This window comes from Lytechinus variegatus, chromosome 5 (assembly GCF_018143015.1).
Source record: "Lytechinus variegatus isolate NC3 chromosome 5, Lvar_3.0, whole genome shotgun sequence".
NCBI lineage: Eukaryota > Metazoa > Echinodermata > Echinoidea > Temnopleuroida > Toxopneustidae > Lytechinus > Lytechinus variegatus.
In genome coordinates, this window is record NC_054744.1 from 48,473,136 (window position 1) to 48,494,429 (window position 21,294).

Consider the following 21,294-nt stretch of genomic DNA (forward strand, 5'->3'; position numbering starts at 1 on the left):
GCTCTAACGTGAGAGAGCTCCTTTAAAAGATGATTTTACATTTCATACACTAAACGAAAGACAATACATTATGAAAATCCCACACAACAATATTCGAAAATATAGAGAAGCAAATTTAATGAAGTGTAGATTTACGTCCACTTCCATTTTTATATACACTTAGTAGACACCTAACAAAATAAATCAATTTTACTTAGAGTGTGGTAAGTCATAGATACACAAGTTCATATTGCGGTAAAATATACTTTTTCAATAGGCATACATGACTTAATAGTATCTACCATTTTTAAGGTTTTAAATAGATTACCCTTTTATGTATAATAATCCACATCTTGAATGACTATACAGTGCGTGTTAATAAAAAAGTTTACACGGGAAAAAGCCCTGGGAATTGAAAAATATACATGTGGATATTTCTTTCACATATATTTTTAATGAAAGTAAAAAATTTTGACAGAATGTAACACTTTAGTGAGCACTATCCGTTTTGGTAATGTACATTTCAACATTTTGTAACAACTTTGCCTCTCAAATTAATATTTCAACCCTATATAGCCAGATGGTTCTGACGATATCAGACATGAAGCAAAACAATGTAAATATAAGTTTATTTAAGATATCTTCAGAATATTTGTCATTTAAGGGGACTTGTATTTTTTTAACTTAATACTTGTTTCTTCACACATTTCTCAGGCATGACAGTGAAGAGGAACTCCGTGCCAAATCCGATTTCATGAGAAACACTGCTACATGTAAATCATCACGATGATCTAGCTTTGTGTGTGTGTGTGGCGGGGGGGGGGGGGCATTGGCGCTTTTCGTGATTTAAGTCTGCTTTGATTATTTTTTCGCAAATCATTTTCACGAACTTTAAAAAAAAATGAAATGTTGCTCACTCATACGAAAGATTTGCCGATAGTCAATAGACCTGCAATAATTATGTGCATGTGGAAAAGGTTTAGAATATTACAAATGTATCATAAGAATATTTTAATATACGCACTGTGTAGGCTATAATGCGTTTTCTCAATGCGCCTGAGCCATCATTTGTACAAATTCTGCATGGAAGAGAAGAAAGAAGAATAAAAGATCATGTCAGATAATGCTGTCACAAACTAAAAAAAAAATCAAAAGAATAATAATGATAATGAAAATAATAATCACGTTTTATTGACTTGTTTACTCACTTGTAACATTATGGAATATCATTCACTATGTTTGTCATTATACACATAAGTGGTAATTCTATATGAAACGCAATTGAGTGTCCTTATTATAATAAAAGTTAATTCAATATCTTATTGTGACATCATATAACAATCATACGATTGGCAACGATTTTGAATAAAAGTGCCTTTACTCCAAAATAAATTAGCTCATTGCAATTAGTCAAAATTCGATTTAAGCATTATTTTGGAGCGGTGTGGCCATGTGGATTAGTCTCCGGACTTTGAAAGAGAGGGTCGTGGTTTCAAATCCCAGCCAAGGCGTAGTTTCATTCAGCAAGGAATTCATCCACAGTTCGACCCAGGTAAGGTAAATACCGGTAGGAATTAATTCTTTGAAATGCGTGTGCGCTGCAAGTATACTGCAGCCAAGCTATAAAGTCGGGGTATTAATATCCAAGTTGTTTGGACGCGCATAGAGACGTTATATCATAACGTAATATGCACTATACAAGAACTGTTTATTATTAGTATATATGATCATTACTGTGCATTTTAACCTTAAACAATAAAAAACAAGTGTTATTCGTTCATATTTTCAGAAAATAAGCAAAATGCGATTTGTCCCAAGATCAGATGATAAACTATAATGCATGCGGTAGGTAGCCTATAATCTAGGCGAGACTGTAGTTTTACAGATACGTCTGAAGACAACGCAGACTACTTATTCTTCTTTGTTTGGTTTGGCTTTCAACCGGTCAATATATTACTTTTCACTGTTCGTAGTCCTCCGCATCAGACGTATTTTGCTGACATTTTGCGTAATAGCATCAAACTCGTATATAGGCAAAGAACAGATCTGGAGGATCCAACATGATTATAGGTTAGGGTGTGCGGTGCAAAGGCCTTAATTGCCGAATTAAGCCTGTATAGATTATTTTCAACACGTTTTATTTTGACAGATTGTACATTCGAAATTTAATCAAATGCATTTTATATAGCAATAAAATAATACCTTCATAATTAATCCTTCCGTCACTCCCAACGTCAGCTTCTCGTATCATCTCATCAACTTCAGCATCTGTTAATTTCTCACCAAGAGTTGTCATCACATGACGTAATTCAGCTGCGCTGATTGGTTAAGAAACAAAAATATATAACCGTCTACCACATTTCCTCGTTATATTTATAACCCTTTCAGCACCAGAGAACAACGTACTCTCTCCGTTCTACATCTTCACATTATACTTCATCTGTCACATAAAACAGACTGGCATAATCATTTTCAATCATTTGCCCCTTATCTTTGAAAATAATCTCCGTGAATCATCCCCCAAAGTTATTACAAAACAAATGACATGCGGTAATGAAATACACATTCTATGTTACATAAAACAAAATAAAGACATACCTAAGTGTTCCTGTGTCATCTTTATCAAATATTCTGAATGCATCTCTAAATTCTTCAGCATCTACCTGTGATTGGCTGATATGATGGGCCATGATTCGAGAAAATGTACTGAAGTCCAGTTTGCCTTTACCTTTAAACAAGAAGAAGAAAGATAATGAAGAGGACGGATTCGTTGTCATAACTGTTATTGCATTCAAAATTCTTAATATTCTGAAGTTAAAATGCAGAAAGAGTTATGATCAAACGCAAGCTAATGTTTAATCATTTTGAAGCCTACGATGAGGACTAGTTCCTGTAGTATATTTTTATTCTGCATTGGCTTTGTATCTTTTAAATGATCTTTTCATTTAATCATTATAATACTAACGAAGAGGAGAATCAATTCAAGAACGAAGAATTTTCCCCAAAATCAACATTGAACAAAAATAGAATTTAAATATCTGGATCCAAAAGTGGAAAGATATAACTCATTTTTGCCGAACGTAGGCCTATACCACTAATTTCTCAGTTTAGCCCAAAATTAAAGCTACGACAAATAATTTTCTGTAAATTACTCAAAAGAGGAATATATGTGAAATTGATTAATTTCAAGTGGCGCCAAATTTCTCGAATTTTGATATGCAGCCTATTGAGTAATTATAATTTTGATTAATTTCAATAATATTATTAATTTATTTGTATTTACACTATTTTTGTTGCGCCTTTTTGGAAAAAGCAAGATTGAAACCTGCTATATAATTCTATTTCTACATTGGATTTTGATGAGGTATTGTATATTTATACAAATCAACATGGAGTGGACTTATCCTATATTGATGAGGTACTTGAATAATGATTTTGAAGTATTACAATTTTCCACTAACCATGAGGGTCTTCCATGTTAATTGACTCCTCCACTTCCGCTTCCGTTGGACATGAACCTAATGACCTCATGACCTCTCCAAGTATATCTGTAGAGATGAAGCCATCATTATCCCTGTCATATAGACCAAATGCCTCCTTGAATTCTGAATCAAATAGACAAATTTCAAAATAAGTTGAACAATTAAATACAAATAGAAATGATGTAAATCCGTATTTCATTTGTAAACATAATATGATATTTAAAAAATTGTATGACATCACCTTCACATATCTCAGAAACTAAAATAAATTGCTGCCAAGAAATCTAATTATGAGTAAAGTAGGACTTTGATTTTCTGCCCAAATATCTCAAAATGAATACCCTCTAGCGATTATTTCAATCCACAATAATGAACCTATTTAGTATTATCTCAAAATTGATTAAAAAATACTGATGAACGCCGGCGAAAATAGGAGAGAGAACTTATCAACCAACGTTATTTTTACAATAATTCAAATTCAACTTTATCTCATTTAACGAGTATACTCAAAATCACTCTCAATTCGAAATGGGTTTCTGGCTATTGTTCTTCCACTTAGGTAAAACCAAAAACAAATGAAACGATATTAGATTGAAAAAAAAGCATGAATGTCAAGAAAAAGTTCATGGATAAAATGGCATTGCATAGAAAGAAAAATGAGAGCCAGAAAAAATGTTACCTATACCCCTGTGTTCAAAAATAAAGAATGGGTTTCAAGAGTGCGCATAAATCGTAACCATACAGTCTTTTAAAATTAGGAATCGAATTATATGGATTTCCCTTTTCATGGTGTTCTTTAAAACTTGATGAAAAAAACTAACCCTCGTCCCGTTCTTGCGTTTCTCTCACTTTTTCATTGAGTTATGGAAATTTCTTTAACCACATAATAACACTGACATAATGAGAAGATAGTAATAATGCTGGTCGACTGAAGAGGTCGATTTGGTAAGGGGGAGGAGGGGTGGGGAGGGAAGGGGTGATAAATATTCTCTTACCTTTCATTTGACTCTCTGTTGGCGACGACTGAGATGATGAACATGTGAAACAAAGGAAGAAAGAGAAGGAAAGATGGGAGGTGTGCAGAAAACACAACGAGAATGGGATACAGGAAGATATGCAAAAATGTTTATTAAAAAGCGCTTCACATTTCTCTAAAGGGTTTTGAATAAAAGGTAGGGACATATTAGGAGTGGGATGAACTGCTTTACTGTAACTACCCTCTAGAATGCCATAGAATACATTATCGTCTTGTTTTATTCACTATATTTCTCTCTGTAAAAAGGAGAGAACAATATAATCAAGGACAAAATATCAACAAACACATCATGGTAATTAATGGCCAGTGGTTTATTACATTTAATAGAGAGCTATCATAACTGAAACACAAGTTCTGCGAACCAATACGAAATGGATATTTATGTTTTCTATGATATTTCTTTGTCATTCCATGCGTCTTAATACCTGGTACACACTGTCACGACATACGACACGATTCAAACGGCATAATTAATCGTGGAGCAATCGTATTGATGTTATCAGATCGTATCAGATCATATCAGATCGATCATACGAAAGGCCAACCGTGGCTTTCATAAACGACAATGGGAACGAGGTATTAGTAATTCATAAAGTGAAATTTTCTAAATTATATGTGTCATTTTGATTTGAGGCATTCAAATTATCATTACTTGCTCTCGTCAAGTATGTATTATTTACTATCACAGTTGTTATTTGGTGTCATCATCATAGTTGCTCATGTTATTACTATTAACGCTATTTTCTAATGATTTTCTTTATAATTTGTATTGTTATTACTATTATCATTGTCGCATTATCAAAATCATATATTTACATATACATTATATTATATCATATACAAAGAGCAAGTTTTGTAATGGATTTTGACAATATATTTAGAAAATAGTATAACATTTCATTTTTTCCCCTTCCCTTTTATTCCATTCTTCTATTTAATGGTCGTGAAACATTTTGAGGCCAAATCCTAAAAGCCAAGCCCCCATCTTTACGAAAGTGGTTCCAAAAACCAGAGGTCACGTCTTGGTGCGTCATTGTAGATCATACATGTACCTTGCCTTTTTGTATCATTATAGCTCATACCTTGCCATGCTTGCCTTGTCATTATAGCTCATACACAAAGAGGTGGGCGTGGCACTCTTTCTTTACCAAGTAAACAGGCAGGGTTGGTTTGTCAAGTCATATTTACTGTTGCTTTATTCGTGTCATTCTGTTATGCTGGATATGATGGACATCATTAATCCAAACCAATAAGGGGTTTGTCGTGTTAACGTATCCTATAAAGCACCATTATTATTGTTTTATTACTACAGTATATGTATATCTATGCATATTATACCAGGGAGTTGGGAATAAACTCCCTAGTCATAAGGAAAGCTTTGAATTTGTCCCCTCCTGAACTTTGAGGACCAATCACTTTTTTTGTGGAAAACTTCCCCTGTTTAGAAAGATGATTTGTGGCATAGAATGAATCTTAATATCATTAAAAACAAACACATTTTCATGTTATACATGAAATTCTTGTTTCCAAATAAACCCTCCAATCAAATATAATCGTCTGAATCAGTAGTAAAGTGTTGAAATAAAATGCACAAAGAGCAATAGTAGAATACAACACCTGTTTTAAAAATGATCATAAAACATAAGGTAGAAACAGAAACGTTGAGAAAAGTAATATAATATTATCTAATTATGTATAATAACCATGCAACCTCCCCCCCCCCCCATTATGTGCGTTCAGGGTATGGGGGTTATCGGGTCCCGTCGGCCAATTGCGATAATGCCACCATTCGACTTCTTCGTAAACAATTTAATGTTAAATATATTCATATACATTTATATTAAATATGAATATTTTCTAGACTATTTACCTAGTTCTAGATGGTTACAGCCCGATAGACCGCGGGTCCGATAGACCGCGGGTCCGTTAGACCGCGGGTCCGATAGACCGCGGGCCCGATAGACCGCGGGCCCGATAGACCGCGGGTCCGATAGTCCGCGGTGTGTGTAAAATTATGATCAGGACAGCATAGTGAAATCCATGTCATCAAGAGGTCAAAAGGTCATTGATACGAGTCCATGGGGTTCTATAACGATGACCCACAAGACAAATCGCCCCCTGACATCTACTTCAAGGAAAATATTATCTCCATATTTTTATCGTCGGCAGGCGCGGATCAAGGAGGGGGCCGAGCCGGCCCCGGCCCCCCTATTTTTTGACAACCTGCAGAAAAAAGTGTACTCTTTACTTTGATAGAAACTACGAAAAACAGAAAGAAAGGTGAGAAAGAGGTATTTTACCCATGATGGTTAATTTACAGCCTCGTAACGACCGGCCCGACCCCGAAAGGATACCCCCAAAAAGGTGAGGGGAAGAATTGGAAAATTCTTTATATAAAAGAAATTGGACTTTATATAAAATTTTTCGCTCGCGCTTCGCGCTCACATTGCCTGTGTAATGAATCCCATTCAAGAGGGTTAAATGACACTAATATATAACCAATATATATACAATATATTCAGTTCTGATATCAATTTGCACACATTTTTTTAGCTCGCACATCAAGCTTTCATTATTTTGTTTGATTTACACAAATTGTTAATGTGTATCAAAATGTTCAGCTCGCCCTGCGCGCTCGCATTGTTTGATTTGTGAGAAACCTATGCTCTTTGGAAATTCTTACCAAAATTTGTAAAAATGCTCCTTTATCATGTCAGTATATCAAAAAATTAAGCTCATGCTTCGTGCTCGCATTTAATTGTTTGAGACACACAGCTTGTTTATTTAAATAAAAACGCGCTTAGACTGTTCCTTTTTTTTCAGGTCGGAATATCAGAAATTTTGAACTCGCGCTTCGCACTCTCATTATTCAATTGGTGATACTTGTATCCTCTTCATTCATCACTATAAAAACAGTCCTAATTGAGTCACTTTTCACGTTACTATATGATAAAATTTCGGCTCGCGCTTCGCATTGTTTAGTCGGATACTTATCTTTGTTCATGATTATAAAAACTGCTCTGAATCTTCAGTTCTAAGGACATAAAATATCAAAGATTTTTAGCTCGCGCTTCGCGCTCGCATTATATATTAAGACCACATGAGATACGTTATATTGTTTATAGAAATAAATACTAACATATACTTAAAACTTCAGTCTTTAGTTAGGACTACCCCCTGAAAAATCAACAAAAAAAAAAGAACCCAGATTGTAGCGGCCAATCAAAAAAATGTTGATCAAAATATTTTTCGGCCCCCCCTATTGGCGAAAGCTGGATCCGCCCCTGGTCGGGACTGTTACACCCCCCGGCCTAAGTCAGGGGCTCTCCCTCCCCCTTACACTCTCTCTCTTGTTATTCTCTTCTTTTCCCCTCTTCCTCTCTCTCTCTTTTTTCTTATCTTTCTTCCCATCTTCCTCTCCATTTAAATATTCTCTTCCTTCCTCTTTTTTTTCTTCTTCTTTTTCCTCCTTTTCCTTTCTCCTAGCTTTCTTTTCTTCTCTTCCTTTTCCCCTCCTCTCTTTTTTCTCTTCTTTCCCCCTGTTCTTCTCCCTTTTTCTTTGTCTTTCCTTTCCCCCTCTTACTCTCTTTTCTATTATCTTCTTTTCCCATCTTCCTCTCTCTTTTTATTCTCTCCTTTTCCCCTCTCCCCTCTTTTTTTTGAGGGGGGGGGGGATGGGTGAGGCAGTTCCCCCTCGCCCCCCATGGATCCGCACCTGATAGAACCCCATGGTCTCGTATCATTTGACCTTTGGACCTCTCGATGACATTTGATATATCTGATCATAATTTTACACGCACTGCGGACTATCGGACCCGCGGTCTATCGGACCCGCGGACTATCGGACCCGCGGTCTATCGGACCCGCGGTCTATCGGACCCGCGGACTATCGGACCCGCGGTCTATCGGACCCGCGGTCTATCGGGATGTCCCCTTCTAGATGATTTGAATGTTATATTCTGTATTTTTTGTAATCTATTTTTGTGGAGGAGGGGTAATATTCTATTATATTATGTGTTTTGTATGTTCTTTAGATTATGTCTAAGTGATTAATTCAATAAGGACTATTAAAACAATATATATCATTCAGTTTAACGTTGAGCAATGATTTTTCTGCGAAACAATTGATGCATGATTTTGTGATTTCATATAAATGCCTTAATGCTTTCATTTTTTCAAAAGAAAATTACCCGCCTGTATAAATATGTCAAATTATGATATTCTTCAAAACATTTTTTCTGTATTATGAATAATTATTTGAATTTTGTTAACAGTGTTTCTGCTGATATTGTAACATTTTTGGTTATATTTTGCAATGTACTTATCACTAACATGATTTTGAACTGAATGATTTTAATAAATACTATTACAAAATAACGACAAATTGAGATAAGTGACCCCTAATTTCCCAAAGGGTCCGGCCGAGTTTACCCTACTCTTTGTATATTTGGCTTAACCTTGTCACAAAATATACGGTAAATTGGACCGGAACATTAAGACTGATAATTTTCACAAAGCGTCGGGTAAACTGAATCTGACTTTTCAGGAATTTATAAGGGGCCCCATCTCGAATGGTCGGGTTTCGCGATTGCGCGACTGGCCACGATAAAAGGTATAATCCACCTCCCCCGGCCGTTACTCCCTGATGTCTAGGATGTTTGAAAGCGAGCTCCCCTACTCCAATGACCAGTCTATACTCGTTTTCCGAATGTCCCTTCTCCCGAAACTCATACAAAATTTATTCTACTATGACTTAGTCTATACAAGCAAGGTAGGAACGTGGACATACTATGGCAGAAATGACACCAATGTCCTCAATATGAACTACATGCCAAACAATGGCACACCGTTAGTTAATTGTTCGTGAAATACGTCATAATATATTGAAGGCCATGACATATTTTTGTTTTGTAGAAATCCATATGGGAAAATAATGGCTGTTAAATGGACCATGATATTATAATTGAAGGGTAATGGATGCTTTTTACACTAAATAGATTACACAATATATAAAAGGTAAACACACACGATAACCATAGATATCATAATATACGAGACTTATTTTCATTCTTTTTCAATTGATAATTTACCAAATTCATTTTATTACAAGGCAGAATAATATTTTATATTTATAAATGCATATTTCATTAGTCATCGTTTATATTCGATTTGGTTTATTGATATTTAAAATGCCTATTTATTTTTGCATGTTATATTTTATCCGAGTTTCATTTGTCTTTTCTTTGGTTTGATTCATTTGATACATTCTACCCCTATTTGTGATTTATATAAGCTGATAAAAGTGAATGAATAATATGTATCTTTTACATTGGACCCAAATGTTGTATAATTAAATAGGTAAGCCTCTGTGGATTTTTTTAGTAGCGTTCGTACTAATACTAAATAAATCAGTAAAAGAATATTAAGAAGACGATGAGGAAGAATGTAATTTTCTCTTACAATTATTCTTATGATTGAAGTTTGTACTTTTATGTTTTAGAATTCTGATTCGTCTTGGAAGCAAATTGTAATAGAATTTGAAAATCCTTGATAAATCGACCGTGGGGGCTGGGAACGATTTTATTAAAAGAAGGTGCTTGTTAAAGGAGCAAACTTGCTAAAGAAAAAAGATACTTTCACTCCAAAATGAAGCTGATTTGGTAAATTGTAAATATTTCAACATACCAATTAGATTTCCAGTGGTGCTGCCTATCATCAGGATCATGGTGTATAACATCATGGACCTATAGGTCCATGATAACATCAACCCCTTTCCACATGCCCCAGGGCCATTAATGCAAGTTGATCATTAAGTTACTCATATTGTCATTTGTAAATATTTCCATTGTACTTTTTATACATTGCTGTCATTTCGTTTTGTGTATCCATTTCTAGTATCATTTTAGTGTGAGTATTTTATACCTTCTTATACCATAGAGCTATTAATAGCTCCATGCTTATACTCTATATACTGTGCAAAATGATATGTACTCTGACTGATCTAGTTTTATCTTTGTATGTCTGTCTTGATGTATACTACGATGTTTGTTTATATGGACCTTTGCTTATGCAGTTATGTCTGGAATAATTTGAACTGAATTGAATTATTCTCCTGGCCTCACCAATTAGAATATATAGCATTTCTTTAAAAAGATTTTCAATTATACATATTTTGGATGAGTTTTCAAAATATGATTTTTTTGTACTGTAAATGATTTATTTCATGACAAGATTGTTTATTATCAGTTATTGTTGTATCACTGTTCAACACTCACTAGCTGATTATTGTTATATATTGATTGTGAACGTGGTGAACGCAAATGTAAACTGAAGCTTTATTGAATAAAACACCCTACTGTTTGGGAAAATATATTCATAATTGTGATTTTAGAAGATGTTTAGATATATTTTCTATTTTTGGGGGTTTATCTGAAAGAACAGCTGAATAAACATATTTTAATTAACTGTAATTGAATATTATTGCGTTTATTATTCGATCGCCCATAAATTTGTTACATTACTTACCACCACCTGAAAAATGAATAATAGATATACACGTGATGCATTCTTCTATTCTTGACGGCGATTCCTGGGGGAGGGGTGTTCCCCTCGAATTTCGGTATAAAACAGCCAATAGCAGATGATCGTCTTGCTTGCTCTATAAGGACTGAAAATCTTTTGATATACCTGAATCTACATCTAAATCTATACAAGAATCGTTTACTAAAATTGCGATATATAATGTGAATACTAATATTTTAAACATGAATTATGTTGAATGTGTATCGTGCGAATGAGTGGTAAAATTTTGAAAACAGATGTATTTCATTTGCTTTATGATAAAAACAGAAGATAAAAATGTATACACATATATACTATAAATATAAATAACTGACAATGATAAGGAGGGGGGGGGGGGAACGATACTAGAATTTATGAGGTAACTCTAAAGGGCATGATATAGTTTTACAACAACGCCATTTGTTTGATGCAAATAATTTTTGCCTCTCCCCACTTTGGAACACCCTTCCTATTTCTTAAACAAAAAAAAAGAAGAGGTCACCCCTTGTTCGGAACTATGATATAAACAAACTGCAAAAACTTACATGCTAATATTAAATTTCCGACTTACCATTTTGTAATAAATATTTGCCTGCGATCTGTCTCCAGTATGACACCTTTCCAAATGAAATCCAAATAGGAAATGCAGAAATCTAATGTATAGAATACAGGCCTCGTACAAACAATAACGACCTATCGAATGATGAATCATTCAAAACAACGTTCACATTGAAAGCTTATTATTGAATTTGTCAATAGAAAAGAGTACATATCAGCAGGCAGTGTTCACAAGCCAATGTCAGGCGTTTCACGCCTCTATGAAACAGAGAGAGAGAGAGAGAGAGGGGGGGGGGGGGGGCGGGGGATGACTTTGTGGGAGAGGGGTGTTGATTTTGTTCATGAAGAGAGGTATGCGCATGTTTTATGAGCACAACTGATGAGGGCTTGAAAGCGAAATCGTCTAAACCTATTAATGTCTCAGTTACAAGGAAATTAGTGAGCTATTTTTGTCATGAGGAAGCGAGAATAAAAAAAACACCTAACAATAGAAAGGGGATTCCTTGTTTTATAGATAATTCTCCTTCATAAATAATGATACAATACCTACATATATCGTGTATTATGTATTATGTGAAAAAAAAATCATGATATGGATATAAGGTGAATAGGAAAGGAATATGCAGAAAGAGAGAGACAGAGAGACAGACAGAGGGGAGTGGGTGAGAGAGGGCCGGGGGGGGGGGGACCTTAGTGCTGGTGACACACTGGAGGACAATACTCCAAAAGCAAATATTTATTCAAACGAAGGATGGTCGATTTTCCCATTGTTTTTTTTAACTGCATGGTGTTGTGTTCCTCAGTTGTTTTTGAAGTCTAAGAGAGTGATGAATTTTTGATTATTTATTTTTATTTGTGACGTCATAGGCGAGCTGCTCTTACAAATTACATTAACCTTTTTTTTATAGGAAATGATTAGTAAAAACATTTTTTTTCTACAGAAAGGAATATGAAAAAAGAGCCTCGTTCTCTGCCAGTCTGCATCTATCATTTTGTAAAATGGTACCTCATATCATTTTATTTCTCTCATTCTTTTTAATATATCAATCCTCGTAATTATTATCTCACCAATCATGCCAACCGACCCTTCCTTCTTTATAAACAAAAATACCTTGATTTAGCATGGCTTATCATATTCTCTGCATTCCTTTCAATTCCATCATCAGATCATTGTAACTTAATCATTTAAATCGGATAGAAATAAAGTAAAAAATTAATAAGTAAACTGAAAAATCGAAAAAATAGACCGAATGTAAGACGAATGATGGCGCCATTAGAGGCACCGACCTTCGAAGAGACTCTTTGTTGTAAAGTTTATCGTCCAATTTATGCACTGATTTTAAACTGGTTATAATATAGAATATCGGATCCAATACACTCTTAAAATAAGTGGGAAAAATGTCGAACGTTTAACCAACCATGGGCAACATACTGTCCACCCCTGTCCACACAACTATTGGTTAAAGTTTGTCCAAATTAGGTAATAAAAGCTAGTATTGGGTTTTAAATTCGCTCACAGGGATAATGATTGCCCAGAATATAAATATTCTTTTACCAACATACATTACTCAACACAGTGGACTGTATGTTGTCCAACATTTTAAGTGTGTGCACATTTCACTTTGTTACTATAAACACACACTCATATACACCCACCCACCCTCACACCCCAACCGCAGACATGGCAGATGTGACATAAACTGACATGCCACGAGAAACTCGACCAATATCCCTTATCATACACCATACCCACAATGGCACGGACGGCGAGACTTGCAATTTTGTTGATTTATTTCAAACTTCCTGAAGGCATAAAAAAATTGTAGCTCTGTTGAGTCTTTCAAAATGTTCTTAAAACATTTTTTACTTCTTAATTTCTTTATGCGATTTGAGCATTCTACAGAGTGGATTTGGCACTTTATAAGTCACATGAATTATTATTTATTTATTTGTTTATATATTTATTCATTTTTTTTATTTTATATTTATTTATTTATATATTTATCATTATTATGTATTTTTTATTAATTTTATAATGATTATCATTATTATCATTATTATTATTATTATTATTATTTTGGGGGTGGGCCTGTCTTAAAGGCTGATTGAAATTCAATGACCATTAAGGTTTATTTCCAATGTTTCTATTATATCTGATATTGTTTTCTCGATCTTCGTCTGTTTCTTTTCCTCTTCCTCCTCCTCCTTCTTCTTTGTCTATTTCTTCATTTTCGATTTCTTTTTCTTTTCTTCTTCTTCGTATACGAAATATGTCGACAGAATGATTTTGCTGGCCTATGTAAAGACACATGATACACTAAAAACACGTTTAGCACTTTAATGTTCAGTGGTAACATCATTCATTTAATAAGTAAAAACTATCAAACAATACATACACTATATTCGTAAAAATAACAAAAATATCTGGTATTATGATTTTTTTGCAAGCTGATATTAAGAATATTTAGATATAAAAGTGTCGACTTTCTTCTATGTACAATATTTTCTATGTACACTTCAATATAATACTTACCTAAAATAAAAACCCAAATCAACATCGTGTTATTCAGTTCTTGGTATAAACTGTGGCTTAACAATCAGGGCGGATACGAAATTTCCAAAGGGGTGGGGGCACATTTTCCCGAGGAAAATTTGACAAGCAGAAAACAAGAGAAGAAGAAGAACAAGGTCCTCATTTGAGTATGAACGACATAAGTTCTCATAACAAAAATATTGACTATATGGCTCTCAATACCCCCCCCCCCCCGATCCGATGTTAAGAATAGATTACTTTGGAAAAACATCAATATTTTTTAATGGACAAAATCATGTACACTTATTATTGAGATATCGTTACCTTTTGTCTTATTTATAACACTATCAATACTTGCAATCAGACCTTTTTAAAAATGACTTCTTCTTAAATTACTTAAAAAAAAAACTTCTTTGGTAATACAATACTCGATATATATATATATATATCACATTTATCACGTTTGTCTGATCTTTTAACGCTTTGGTTTTGCAGTAATTCTGTCATTTTCCCATTAGAATTAGGTTATCTAAAATTAGTAGAAGCTGTTTATAATTTAGTTTTGTGTACACAAGCAGCCTCCTTGAAAATAATCTTTTTTGAACGTCCGACTTCCACGTTATCTCCACATTTTACCATCTTTTACTTCACTTCTTAAATTTACAAGACACTAATTCAGGAACTTAACATTAGTATAGGGGTTTAAAACCATACAATAATAGCAATAAGTTTACAAAATTACTGTTGCATGACGGTGTTTCATTGAGGTGATCGTAGAGACGCATAAAAGGCTTGAGTTGGGCAAGTTTTAAAGCTAAAGTTGAATAATAAATAGCGCGAATTAGTGTTTTACCTGCAAATATACATGTTGGCAACTAAATTATTTGTATCATTGACACATTAATCATAAGCATCAATTATATTGGTTTTAGATCAATATTTCAATTCAGATTGATAAAGCGAAAAGTGCATGATAATTAGATGATTTATGAGTAAAAATGTTTAACAATTAATATTAAAAAATAACAAATATTAAATAATTTCCAGAACGTAGTCTCGTTAGGGTAAAATCTTTAAGAAATCAACAAAAAAAATTTCTAAACTTTCTTCATATCTGATTTATTTAGATAATGAATATTTTACTTGCAAAATATAATAACCAAATCATTATTTTTTTTTAAAGAAAACAAGATATGATTACATTCAAATCTAAATTACATTTCAGGCAACAATTCGCACAAAAATAACTTACATTTCTCATTCGTAATTCTTCACTTGTGCAAAAGACGCGTAATTGCAAAAGAGTATGCAAAGATCATTATCATAATTGAAAGCCTGTTGAATTCACTATGTTTTACAGTGATTATAGCTGGGCGATGCCCATCACTGTGAGCACCTAAACCAGGGTAATATGGGAGTGCCTTTAGAACCAGTAAAAGTGGATACGTGCGCTATACAAATCTTATATATTATTTGTGCATAACTGATTCTGTAACAGTTTCTAAAGAAAAGTAATTTTTCAAAATGTATTTTTCCTTTGTAGAGCCAATGAGTGACATCAATAACGAATTATTTACGAGCGAATGTATAACGACATATGAATTTGAAGAACCCCTCCTTCCTAAATATCAAATATACTTTCAATATGTATTGTACTTCCATGACCACTTTTCATTTCGGGAGGAGTTACCTCAGGGGTCAATAGAGTAGTGAGAGACCGGGGACAATTGTTCTTCAAATATCAAAATTGTAAATCTGAGTATAGGATAGTTGGAAATACAAGCACAGCACAGAGTAGCCTCATCGATAAGCTAAAACATGATAACGTTTTGTCAATCTTATCATGATTATAATGATTTGTTGAATATGGTAACATTTTTTATAAGCTCAGAATCATAAAAAATAATAAGTTCGAACATGATGGATAAATAATATATGTTCACTATAATGAAATCAAACTTGCAGAGGAATGCTGAATTACATGAATCTTTATAGGTTAAAAATTCAATATAATATATATACACAGGGTGGTAATAAAAGTAGCTTATATCCCTATGTTCATGATGTTAGACACTGATATATTAGCTATACAGAGAGGGTAAGGGAGTAAATTGAAAGAGGAAATACATCTTTCTTACACATGACATCTGAATAAAACACTATTCCGAATTTTATAAGATTGTTTCCAAAGTAAAGAAATATTGATTTTGTCCAAAAAGTGGAAACCTTTGATTTTTAAAACAAAGCTGTCATTTGATAATTCAAATTTAGTAAATTTTGTTACGATTGTCCCCGATCTCCCCTTCTTTTTTTTCCACTTAAGAGATGAACCTCACATAACCTCATGTTGGCTTGACTATAGATCTTTAGCATGTCTAACGTGAAAGATTGCATCGTTAAATCAACCACATGTGCACCGTACATCAATATCATATTATTGACAAATGTATTTCTTAATTCATAATACAAGATTCATATGTTGGCACCATATACTTGATATTAATAAATGCATCAGGTCCTCCATAACGTTCTAATACCTGAAGTGTTTCATTGACTAGGTCACCTACATTCTGACCTTTCCATTGGTCATACTCAATACCATCACCAATATTCTTATTTTTATTTTTAAAAATGTTCATAATGGGTAATATCTGTCGGTAATAAGGTACCAATGCTTCACCAATCAATGTCTGCTTACCACCGTTCATATAACATGTTACAAGGGTTTGAAGTAAACGCATCGTAGCACAGATTACATCAGCATTCCGCGTCTGCGAAAAGAAGCGAGAATTGAAAGAAAAAAAAGCAAAAAGCAAATGAAGAAATGAGAAAATAAAATGATAACGAGGACGAATTTAAGAAAGAGAAAAAGTGAGGGAGAAGAAAAAGAAAATAAGATAAATAAAGAAGAAAAAAAAACATTATGAAAAAAGAAACACAATCCAAAATATTATATTGAAAATAATACATACATAACTGAATGAAGTTATATACAACAGCTTTGGCAACTCTTTTATTTCAATACTGTAAAGAAACGGATGAAGAGAAGTATGGTAGGCGTAGCTTAAATCAAGGTTCCCCAGAGCTATCTCGGCTTCATGCCCTTTGGAAAAATTGGTGATGCCGAAAAAATGTATAGATACATATATACATACATATATATATATATATGTATATATATATATATATATATATATATATATATATATATATATATATATATATATATATATATATATATATATATATATATATATATATATATATATATATATAGTAAAGAAATGGATTTCCATCCATTTCTTTACAATATTTAAATAAAAAAGAGTTGCCAAAAGCTGTTGTACATGTATAACTTTACACATTTATATATATATATATATACAATGTATATATATTATCATTATACTACATGTATTTGCACTAAATTTTTTGTCTATTATCGATGATATTCACATCATCAAAATAACAATGCAATCAAATGCATGTATATAGGAGATATGATTAAGCTATGTTGAATTAAATATTTTCACATTTTTATAGGCATGAGTTTGTTGGCCTACAGTTTGATTCTCATGGAATCTCACTATATTCAAATAAAACTATTTCATGAATTCGTATAGTAATTACACACTTTGCCCCCAAAATAAAAATCGAGCTATGTATCTAAATATATAAAATACAATATTGATATAATTCTTAAGTCAATTGAGCTCTGTAGTGGTACGTCGATAGAGTATAATGCGGCTTTAAAAACTGGCCTACAGTTTTATCTTCCATACATTGGCTTACAAAGAAATTACTTAAATATTGTAATATTCATTTTAAAAATGAAAATGGCTAACACAATCGAACTTCGTGAGACACGACCATTTAAGGATGGATCAAATTTTAAGATAGTAGGCCCTAATAATTTGTGTATCTTGATATCCATAAAAAAGTATTAAATCTTTGAAATACCTGAAGAGCTGTTTTAATAGGTAGGATGAGCTGTGGGATGACTGGTGGTACCTTATGACCGCCATGTGTTAACATATCATGTACTCCTTGACGAGCGAAGAAGCTATATGGATGACGTGTTTCTGATAAACCATCGAAGAATAAAGGAAGGTAATGGTGAAAGTCTAGCTTCTCAATCTCAACCTGTAAACAGAGATTTTAAAGTAATTAATTTCATGAAAAACAAATTACCGTAAAATAAAAATAGTGTACATTGTGGAAGTAGGTCCAAACCTTATTGTTTTATGTATATTGCTATGGCTTAATACACTGGTAATTAAATAAATCCGAAAGTTAATGCTTTTTGCCAATGAAAAATTAATGTCATTTACTCCTTATGAAGACATTGGGAGCGTCGAAATTTTGAGTAACTTTGAGTAAACAGTTTTGATTGACAAAAAGCATAAACCTTCGGATTTGTTTTGTTATCACTATACTGTAGAATAAGTAGTGTAAAGTGGATAGTGGGTTCCAAGCAATAAATATTGCATAATGAGAATTAATATAAAAAACAAACATGCAGCATGCAATCACCCAGGCATGTAATACTTCACAGCGGGATTCACAATAAAGATCGTGGCAGTTGTCATGGGAACGTAGCAAAATTATAATCTCATCGAAGCTATGGCAACTGCTGTTGGATTTCTCAACCCTGAGACTGTTTGATAAAAAACAAGTTATTTTCGGTGTATATGGTGTGTTTACAGAGATGTTTTCTTTCTGACACTGAGCAGATGAGAGTATGATGGCATTAGAACGTGATTATTATTATGATAACATGACAAGACATATACTTTATTGAATTGATCTTCGATATCAATGAATATCTAACAATTAAAAAAAGTCTCATAAATCTTTATTTTGGAGCATGACTATTTTAACATCTTCTTGAGATCATACTTACCTTCCATGCTATTTTATTATGACTTGTATCATGTTCAACCATGATTGGAAAGTCACCTCTATCGTAGAATTTACTGAAATCAGAAGGAGGGGGAATCTTTTCCTGAAACGCACCAGCTTTCGGTGGAGGTACGACGACAGCATTATCCCTCCTGGAAAGAGGCGAGAACGCTGGTGCTTGGACAGTCTTTCCCTTTATTCCTCCAATAGAATGCATAGCACCAACATTTTTCGCGCCATTTTGACGAGTCGTCTGTGAACATGATGATGACGATGAATGAGCTTTCCAAGGATGCGTATGTACTTCTGAGGTAGTACCGTTCAATAAGCGTGTGGTATGAGTCGACATACTGTAATTTTGAATTTAATTATATTATACTGAGATCAAAGCTTGTTAAATGCAAAGACGAAATACTTAAATCCACCAGAAAATACGAGTTTCAATCACTTTTCAAGATGGCCTTGCTAAATCCAATCACAGCTCACAGCTGCGGCGGAGGAACTGCCGTTCTCCAGTGTTTGGTTGCTGAGGGATACACACTGTCTATTTGTGTATCGTAGAGTTCATTTGTATGGTGTATGCTGAAAGGCAATAGCTGTATTAATATACTAATCTCATGCTCTACCATGCTATAGTCAGTATTTGTTGTGAAGACGGTTAGTGCCATAGCAACGACATACCTTGTATAACAAAGCTGTACTAGCACACCATCTCTTTCTCACTCTCTTTATTACCACACATTATGATATCAAAGTTTACTAAAATAATGTTTTCACACATACAACAAACTGACCTTTGCCCAATGTGTAGTCAAGTTATCTCAAATCTTGTTTGTTTCTATAAAGTGATGGGATGCAATGTTTGCTTAATGTGCACTTCAAGAGATATTGGCAAAGATAAATTATTAAAACTATGACAAAACATAAAACGGGCATAATATGATTTCTTTCTTTTGTCCGCGGTATGTTTGTCGCCTGACGTTTGTTTATCGCTCTATTAAGGAGGCCTACATCAACATAAAACATTAGCAAAAAGAGAAGGTATCTTGAATGTTTTGTCCTGCCAATCTCCCGCTTGGAAATAACACGTCTCTCTTTCACTCACTCCCTCTCTGTCTCCCTCCCATCACTTTCTCTGTCCATTTTCCCGCCATTTTCTCTCCCATTTTTAGAAGACAGAAAGTAGTCATAATGGATGCTCTAATTTGTTTTATTAATACATCTAACAAGGTCACATTATTCAAAGCGGTTAAAATGAGTAAGCCGGGAAAGCAAAAGTTCTGTGTTTACCCCTCTTGAGTAAGGCGCCAAAGTAAATGTGATATTTCATCACATTTAAGCGAGAAAATGAAATAAGTCTCCGACTTTGTTTTGGGTAAGGCCTTCTTTTAATATAGAATATTCACAACTCATTTTTATTTTATTTTTTTATTTATTTATTCATATATTTATTTATCTATTATTATTATTATTATTATTTTTTTTTTTTTTGGGGGGGGGTGAATTTACTTTTCCTTCTAATTTTTTCTATTCACATTCCCTTTTCTTTTCGAAAATAATATCGGGATGGGAGGGGGGGGGGGTGCTTCGTTGCAGGTGCAGTGTCTGTCACCACCGCCCCTTGTTACTCTAAATTCTATGGGAGTAGAGGAACCATATCCCTATCTTAAATCCAATGGAATAAAAGACAAAACTAGAATTTAATTCGTCATGCGGACGAATTAGGTGGTCTGTCATGATTTTTCATTCAGTGTCGGCTAATATTTCATCATATTTTAAAGCAAAAGAGAAAATGAGTCTCCGACTTTGTTTTGGGTAAGGCCTTCTTTTAATATAGAACATTCACAACTCATTTTTATTTTATTTATTTATCTATGTATTTTATTTTATTTTATTTATTTATTTATTTATTTATTTTTTTTTTTTTGGGGGGGTGAATTTACTTTGCCTTCTCCTATTCTATTCACGTTCCCTTTTCTTTTCGAAAATAATATCGGGATTGGGGGCTTCGTTGCAGGTGCAGTGTCTGTCACCACCGCCCCTTGTTACTCTAAATTCTATGGGAGTAGAGGAACCATATCCCTATCTTAAATCCAATAGAATAAAAGACAAAATAAGGTAAAACTTCTACGATGATATATCCTATATCCATCACAACCAGAGGTAGAAAAAAAGAAACCAGAAACAGAGAGAAGATGGAAGGAAAGTTTCTTATTCGAGTTCATTTTGCTTTCAGAAAAACA

The 21,294-nt window shown here is 33.5% G+C and overlaps 2 protein-coding genes across 2 annotated transcripts; both read right to left on the reverse strand.

Annotated features, from left to right (window-relative positions):
* Positions 1–661: 661 nt before the first annotated feature.
* On the reverse strand, positions 662–11,855 carry LOC121416352 (neo-calmodulin-like). The gene is made up of 6 exons (XM_041609923.1): positions 11,630–11,855; positions 4,457–4,484; positions 3,441–3,584; positions 2,578–2,707; positions 2,182–2,297; positions 662–1,058 (listed from the first exon to the last, which is right to left on the reverse strand). Exons 1-6 carry the CDS (start codon positions 11,768–11,770, stop codon positions 1,027–1,029), a joined length of 591 nt encoding a protein of 196 aa, XP_041465857.1. The 5' UTR covers positions 11,771–11,855; the 3' UTR covers positions 662–1,026.
* Positions 11,856–14,068: 2,213 nt separating this feature from the next.
* LOC121416353 (parkin coregulated gene protein homolog) lies at positions 14,069–19,608 on the reverse strand. The gene is made up of 3 exons (XM_041609925.1): positions 19,053–19,608; positions 18,110–18,292; positions 14,069–16,920 (listed from the first exon to the last, which is right to left on the reverse strand). Exons 1-3 carry the CDS (start codon positions 19,398–19,400, stop codon positions 16,603–16,605), a joined length of 849 nt encoding a protein of 282 aa, XP_041465859.1. The 5' UTR covers positions 19,401–19,608; the 3' UTR covers positions 14,069–16,602.
* Positions 19,609–21,294: the final 1,686 nt, after the last annotated feature.

Bases quoted from the DNA above. Each gene is read 5' to 3' on its own strand.
- LOC121416352 (XM_041609923.1), bottom strand. From the start codon at position 11,770: ATGATTCATCATTCGATAGGTCGTTATTGTTTGTACGAGGCCTGTATT. The intron at 4,485-11,629 runs GTAAGTCGGAAA...TCATCATCTCAG, and splicing joins CAAATATTTATTACAAAATG to TCGTCGCCAACAGAGAGTCA. The intron at 1,059-2,181 runs GTATTATTTTAT...TCTTCCATGCAG, and splicing joins CGGAAGGATTAATTATGAAG to AATTTGTACAAATGATGGCT.
- LOC121416353 (XM_041609925.1), bottom strand. From the start codon at position 19,400: ATGTCGACTCATACCACACGCTTATTGAACGGTACTACCTCAGAAGTA. The intron at 18,293-19,052 runs GTAAGTATGATC...CTCTGTTTACAG, and splicing joins ATAATAAAATAGCATGGAAG to GTTGAGATTGAGAAGCTAGA. The intron at 16,921-18,109 runs GTATTTCAAAGA...TTCTTTTCGCAG, and splicing joins CTATTAAAACAGCTCTTCAG to ACGCGGAATGCTGATGTAAT.